The sequence below is a fragment of the Anneissia japonica genome, unplaced genomic scaffold, assembly GCF_011630105.1.
Source record: "Anneissia japonica isolate Jap-2015-1 unplaced genomic scaffold, ASM1163010v1 scaffold1587_len1432017_cov164, whole genome shotgun sequence".
NCBI classification, from domain to species: domain Eukaryota; kingdom Metazoa; phylum Echinodermata; class Crinoidea; order Comatulida; family Comatulidae; genus Anneissia; species Anneissia japonica.
In genome coordinates this window covers 1055745-1063547 of record NW_022713643.1, presented here as the reverse complement: position 1 = coordinate 1063547, position 7803 = coordinate 1055745, and the positions used below count along the sequence as shown (strand labels likewise).

At 34.3% G+C, this 7803-nt stretch overlaps 1 protein-coding gene across 1 annotated transcript; it reads left to right on the top strand.

Annotated features, from left to right (window-relative positions):
• The first annotated feature begins 5432 nt into the window (after positions 1–5432).
• Positions 5433–6395, top strand: LOC117108665 (neuropeptides capa receptor-like). Its single transcript, XM_033250761.1, has one exon. The coding sequence runs from the start codon at positions 5433–5435 to the stop codon at positions 6393–6395; it is 963 nt and encodes a 320-aa protein (XP_033106652.1).
• The last annotated feature ends 1408 nt before the right edge of the window (positions 6396–7803 follow it).

Genomic DNA, 7803 nt, shown 5'->3' with positions numbered 1-7803 from the left:
ATATATTACATGCCTACTTCAGTTGCTCTACCAACTAGAATATAAGATATTTTATCCAAAGAATTAAATCAAATGCCTCCTTGATTACAAGACCATGATCACGTGGGTGTCATGATATTTCACATATTACTATGCCACTTTACACGAATATATGTTACCATGGTGATGCAACATGATAACATAAATTATACGTATTGGATACGCAATTACGTGATAGCATTCGCCACAACGTAGGGGGGGGGGGGGATATTTTGTGGGGCTCAGAGTCCCGAAACATTTTATTTATATATTTTTTTTCTTTTCTCCACTCATTTTTTTCCCTTCTCCCTAATTCTTTTTTGGTTTCCTTGGATTGAATAATCCTAATATAAAGTAATGTGGTGCCACACATATATATATGGCCCACATGGGCATACTAGGCAGTAAACATAATCTGCTAACCTCTCACGTATGTTGCTATGCGAAACTGCTTGTTGATTCTGTTTTTTATAGGTTCGTCGAAAGAAGTGTCGGCGCAGATCACCCTAGATGAAGAGAGGTAGGAGGATTAATATTTCGTTGATTAAATTACCTTTAGGTTACTTTATTTAGCGACGCTTAACAAACAAAACATCAAAAACGGGCAAAAGTCCTACACGTTTTGGCTTTAAATTGATGTTATTTAGCATTAAGCCGCTGCAATCAGGGTAGATCTATAGTACTGTAGGCCTAGGCTATTTTACCTTTTCCTTTATCAACCAGAACATACAATATAGGCCTATAAGGACGTCACTAATATGACTCATTGTTAATATTTGGTATAATCTCACCCTAATTCTTCTTCCAACAAAATACATATTACTGCATATTATAATATGCATATTATAATATTATATATAAAGGGTAATTGCTCATAAAACAACTGAGACCTAATCTTAACAAATGGGCTTCACCACTGACGACAACAGTAGGCCTATAGGGCGTTACTAATGACTCATTGCTAATGTTTGTTATAGCTTATGTAACCCTTTTTCTTCTAACAGAATACATATTACTGCATATTATAAAGTAATTTACTTGCTCATGAAACAACTTGACGTAATCTTATCAAATGGGCAGTCACCACAAGTCATACGCCAGTGTACCCGGCAAGAGACATCGGATACGAGTTGTACCAAAGTGGGTAGAGGACCACGCACCAAAGGAGGGGAGCCCGTATCCCCCTGCCAACTCCATAAATGATCAAAGTACGCAAATGATAGCATTTTATAAGACTTCATGACCAAAGAGGAAATAGTAGTTTTCTGCATTAAGACATCATTAAACTATTAAATAAAATGATCTGATTATATAAAGTGCAACTTATCCCAACAATATTATATAATTGCGTAACTTCTCTCCATAGTAATTGATAAATAGTAAAATATATTCTTATACAACCTAAGATGTCAACGTGAATTTTCTCTCCCTAGAATAAAAACCGAGCGTTCGAAGAATTTTATAACAAATACTGGTTCATCCCTGTACACCCAGGCCCTCCTCCCTGGCGAGGTCTTTTTAAATGAGTTTTTCCTTTTTCTTTTGGTTGGTTTAGGTGTCGGTCTGAATTTTCTTATACATTTCCTGTTGCAATAATTTTTTATCTAAATTGTAAATAAAATGTCATTTAAATTTTAATTATTTAGCGAATTATTTATTTTTGTACTAGAATTTTTTACTTAATGTTGCCTAATTAATTGTAATGCCTTATTGTAGAATATTTATGTGTTTAGTGGGTTTGTGAAGTTGTTTTGTAATTTTTTTTCTCCCCTTTTGTTAAACTTCAATATTGAATGAGAGATTGCAATAAAGTTCTTCGTATTTCGTATATTCAAAAATAAGAGAATGAAGAGCAAATACACAAAAATAATGCATCGTATATAAAGTAAACCACATATAGTAACCCAGTGGGTTACTGGAATGCCAAAACGTCACTGGCTCGTATACGGTTTCTTCTGATAGCGTTATTGCTTGTACTATAGGGTCAAAATATCATAATGTTTCTTTCTACCTCCAAGCAGAAGCATTATCAGAATTGATTCACTACACAATCGAAGGAAACGCAATCGCCGTCAGACCCCTACTGAAATGTGGGGTGAATGTGAACATGCAGGATGATGAAGATGGCTACACTGCACTACATTACGCCGTTGAGGAGAACCATCACGATCTTGTGCAGATGTTCATAGAGGCAGGGGCCGATAAAAATATCGAAGCCAAAGACGGGAAAACATGCGCGGACTTAATAACCGAACAAGGCGACAAAGTAAAACGAGTACTGGCTGAGTAAAAAGTGTTGTGAATTAGAGAAACAGTAATGACATAGTCATACAGAACGGGAGTGTAAGTAGTGATTAAAACGTATGTTGCATGTGCGAAACACTTTGATAGTAGGCTATATGATATCTGATAAAACTGAGATGCATTCGAAAGGTTTTTCATTTCAATTGTATTATGTACGAAAAAAATAGCATTCATTGAGCGGTACTTTAAAATGTAAATAAAACTCTTAGCTCTTCTACAAAAGTCAAGCCTTTATGGAGATAAAGAGAATAATATACGGTATTTATCGGTAGAAAAGATGTATAGTAATAAGCAAGCAATGTTGTGGTTGGTCCTTGTTTTACAATCATTACCGTAAATATATCGTTGTAACTTATTAGTTAACAAGCTTCCTGGCGATAGAATAGCACTCTTGAAAAAGTAACGACTATTGGAATGGACAGTTTACGGTCTTTATGAGAGCCTTCGTCTAAATTAGACACGCAACTATATGGTTGATTATACAAATAATGAATGTTTATGAGCACAATGGGAAGAATATTTTCATGAGTTGAAAGATTGACTGTTCCATTCAACGAGGAGGAGCCAGCCGGGTGGAATGGAACAGTCAATCTTTCAACTCATGAAAATATTCTTTCCATTGAGCGAATAAAAAAACTTTCATGATTTGTTTTTTTAGCACACCTAAAATAGATTCTTGTGCTTTGTTATTTTATTTTTAAAAAATATATACCTTCTTTTTTTTGAATGGAGATTTTTGTTATTTGATATTTTATAAAAAAAATCTACCATTTTTCTAAATATGTAGAACAATCCAGCGTACTTTAACCAATTAAAAGATTGTATAGGTTGATCGTCATATGGTATCCTTAGGCTAGAAAACGCACGAATGGAACTAAAAATGCATGGAGAATTAAATTCCATGATAAAATGACGAAATATGGTAAATAACCAATGTCACGTGATACGAAATCAACCAATCAAATGACAGAAATCTATTTACCATCATTTTTAGACCAGGTAGGCCTATGCTTAGTTTGCAAACATTTTAATGACGTCACAAAATCAAGCCATTTACAAAAACGGAGTTCTAGATGTATTTATTTGTTCCGCTTAATTTGATATTCATTATTTCTTTTAAAGTACAATGATATTTTCAGTTGACAATGTGTTTTATATTTTTATAATTGCAGCTTTTATATATCTGTTCAGTATTTGCTTAATACGTTTTTTCTGGCAAAAATATAAGGGTATTTATTAAACATATTTATTAAGGATGGCATCATCTGGTGGGATGCAACAATCTGTTTTACCTTGTAAGCGGTTTCCAAAGGTTAACATTAACTTTTTTAGGTCACAATGAAAACTCTGGGTGCATGCGACCTGGAGGATGGAAAGGTACTGCCATGAAACCAAGAGTATACCCTGTCTCTTATACACATCTAGATGTGTATAAGAGACAGTATATATATATCACAAATAAATAAAACTAACAATTTTAATTTTTTTATGGAAAACCTTCTACTTTGCTTGGTTTAAAGAAGAAGAAACTGTAATGAAAGAATAAAACGTTCTATAATTTTAAATATAAACCACTAAGTAATGGTACAATGAATGAATTGACTTTTAGAGTAGATGAAAATGCTGAATAATTATATAAATAACTATAGAGAAGGTTTTACAAATATTACTGAAATAATTCCATATAATAAGATTTTAAAAGAGGAAAGGAGAATTACCTCCGGAATTACCTCTAAAAACCCCCGGGCAAGTGATCTTACTTTCAATCTTACTTAAATTTTCGGGCTCTGGAATAAGGCGTTAGCCTTTCAACGCCCTCCATTTTGTCTTGTCCTAGTTAAAAATTTGTTTTGTATTGCCCTGTCTTTGTTGAGAAGGTCTTCAAATGAGTTTAAAGCTTTCTGCTTTTAGTGTTCGGTCGTTGAGAATGTTCAACATTTAAACGAACTCGAGGCTTTCTTAATTTAAACATATGTTCCTTTGTTCTACTGGAATCCATAATATTAAAAAAGGCTCCAACTTGGATCATCATCAATGCCGCTTTATAGCTTAAATACTTAAAGAATATCTGCTCTGTCTCTCTCCCTCTCTTCTGAGTTTCATAGTAGGTAGCCCCAATTCTTTTAATATTTGTTCATAACTTTTATCACTAAGATTGTTTACAATTGTTGTTGCTCTACGCTGCACCTGTTCAATTTTATCAGAATCCCCTTTCAGGATAAGATACCTATTGTTTAGGTAACAACAAATATGTGAAATAGACAAACAGAATAAACATGAAGAAGATATCAAACAAAACGTTGCATAACAAATAATAAACATTGGATGAATTTTGTTGATGGTGTAACTGACACACCCCTTACTCTGGCCCGCGGTCGATCGCATTAGCACATTACACCATGTTAAGTAAATATTGCTTCATCTGACAGGGTTTTTTGTAATTAATATTTGTCAGTCACCACTGGATACAAAACGCTGGATAACAGCTGGTGGTATTACGATATTAGCATATCAACATATTAACCTTACGGAAACAAAGGTCAAGTTTTAGGTTATAATTTAAAGAATATTTATGTAACAAAAAGAAACAAAAAAAAAATGGTTTTGAATCACCATTCTACTGACCTACTATTAAGTTGACACTTTTAATTTAGTAGTTGTCTATACACTGATGAGGAACGCAGCCACGTTTAAAATATTTGTTTAATAAAGTTTATGTTCCAAGAATCAACGACTAACATCAATTTATTTTGTGTTTTGTTATTTAAGAAAGATGTATTACGGAGGCATTAAATAATTCATAGATTTTCATAAATCTTACAAGCAGAAATCATCTTAACACATGGCAGTAAATGAAAAAGAAACTTCTTTAAAGCTTCACCTTCCATATATTAGCTACCAACAAGGAGTGAACACTCGCAGCTCCAATTTAGAAAAAAAGGTGTTTTACAACCTTTACATTTTTTAAATTATGGTATATTTTATATTCAATTGTGCAGTGGTTGTGGGGAAAGAATAGTTGGTGTGCGATGGAATCACGGCTTGTTGTGATTGTCATTTTTATTTATACAGTATTTGGTTTATTTTTTTAGAGAGGCACATGAGTAAAAATGTTGGCTAACGGACCTGATGGAAACTTCGCTGCTTATCACTATACTGATTTGGACAAAGTTGTTATCCCCATCATTATGCCGATCGTGGTCACCATAGGTATCATCAGCAACGTAATGACAATTATCGTGATAACAAGTTCAAAATTTATGCACACAAGTGTTAACATATACTTTGCAAATTTGGCAGTAGCTGATACTTTGTACTTATTAGTGGCACCTTCTTGGATTTGGAACTCGTATGTTAAAAGTCCGATACATAATTGGTATGATATGAGTGAAGGTAGTGATTGGTTTTGTCCGTTCTATTCTTTTATAACTGGAGCGGCGACAGCAGTCGCACTCTTCACAATCTTATGGATGTCCATTGAACGTTATATGGCAGTTTGCAAACCTTTTCAGTTCAGAAAAAGTGGATTTGGAATTTGTTCAAGATCTAAAAAGATTTGTGTCATCATCTGGCTCTTAGGCTTGTTTTGGGATGCGAGACAGCTCGTCTTAACTTCCGCCAAATTCACTGATGTTAAAGGTCTAAATTTTACACAGTGTAAACATAATGATATGAATTATTACATTCTAGTGTTCGCAGATCTACCTATCATTTTTTCAGCTACCATGGTCGTGGTATTTCTCTATACGGCAATGCTGATCTCATTACGAAAAGCACGTGTTAATTCAGCTGATTCGGCCTACACCAACAAGAAATCCAGATTAAAATCGGAAATGAAAATTGTTCTGACATTAGTTGTAACTGTCATTGTTTATTTTGTTTGTATGCTCCCAAAATACATACATGTTTTATTGTTAAAGTATAAAATTATAAACGAAATCTTACTAATCAATATCTTCAAACTCATGTCTATTATAAATTCATCTGTGAATCCTTTGATATATAATGTAATGAATGACTCCTTCAGACGAGCTTTTCGTGACTTATACTGCAGAAGATATAATAAAAAATAATGAATACTGTCAAAACTCCTATGAACGTCTATAAACATCAAATCTTTATTTAATTTTTCCTACTTTACTGGTGATCACGAATCACAGACAGCGGTTAGAGGGCGTCCTAATGGTAATGGACGTTTTTCAAATTTCTAGTAAACCTGTACACATGCAAGTCACAAAATCGGTGATTATTTTACTTCTATAGTACCATGCCCTGTACGTAATAAAATCTAAGTACTACTTCAATAACCTGTCGGAAAGGGCCAGCTCGTAAGCTAGAGAGGTTTTCCAGCACTTTCGAAACTAGGCCCCTCTAACAGTTGGATACGGTAAACTGGACAATTACGGCAACCAAGCGGTTTGTGTACCGTTGCCAACGGTTTTTGTATATGGTACCGTTTCCACGGTAAAACACCTGAGCTGAGGCGGCGCATTAAACGTATACGTATACAAACTCTGAGGAAACGAAATACAGTACAATCCTGTACAAAACTCGTGGTAGCATTGTTCACTTTTATTATTTTTTGATGCCGCATTAATTTATCATCATGTCTAAGCAGTACCCAGTGGAACCGGTATATAATGAACCTGGCACATCACCTCCAAAACTGAAACTTATAAACCAAGAGTTAATACCACCGAATGGAGTTAATACCACCGAATGAATTTATTGAGTATTCACCACCAGTACTAAAAAAGATATGTGATGAATTTCCCAACAATCTACAACAGGAAATAGCTGATAATATCGGTATCTTTGCTGAAAATTAAAACTTATATAGATAATGTAGCACACAAATTAGGTCTACCGTGACAAACACCAGAAAGAGAAATTGAAAAAGTAAATGCCGAAAACATCACAATGGGTGAATGCACACATTGTAGTCCTACACCATCTCATAGAGAATGTAAATATGCCATCAAAAATCTAGAAATGTTTTTTACTGATATAGGCCTACTGGTGAATGCAATCAATGAAAACTGTGAGCTACAACATTACAGTACACAAGCAAATTACAGAAACTGAGCGAACATTATCTAAAGCAAAAGACAAAGCATATGAGCTAAAGAGAACTCAAATTGCAGTTGACACCTCTGTTTATGAAATAGCTAAGGGAAAAAAAACAACAAACATATGCAGATGCGGCAAAAAGTTCACCAGTGCATAAACAATACATAAATTGCAATACAAACGTAAGAATAACGAGATCATCCAACAAACCATCAACAACTGTGATAGAAAACTCGCATCTTAAAAGCATAGATGCCAAGCGTCTCCCAATCGCGTCACGTCACGATGATAGTCTCAGCAAAATCTCCAGAAAAACCCAGACTGTACTGTTATACCAGGGAAGTATAATATCTCCCTGGTTATACATGAAATCACAAATACTATTAAGGACACGAGCGCAAAGGAGTGTGC

Coding starts and splice junctions, on each gene's coding strand:
- LOC117108665 (XM_033250761.1), top strand. CDS start 5,433: ATGTTGGCTAACGGACCTGATGGAAACTTCGCTGCTTATCACTATACT.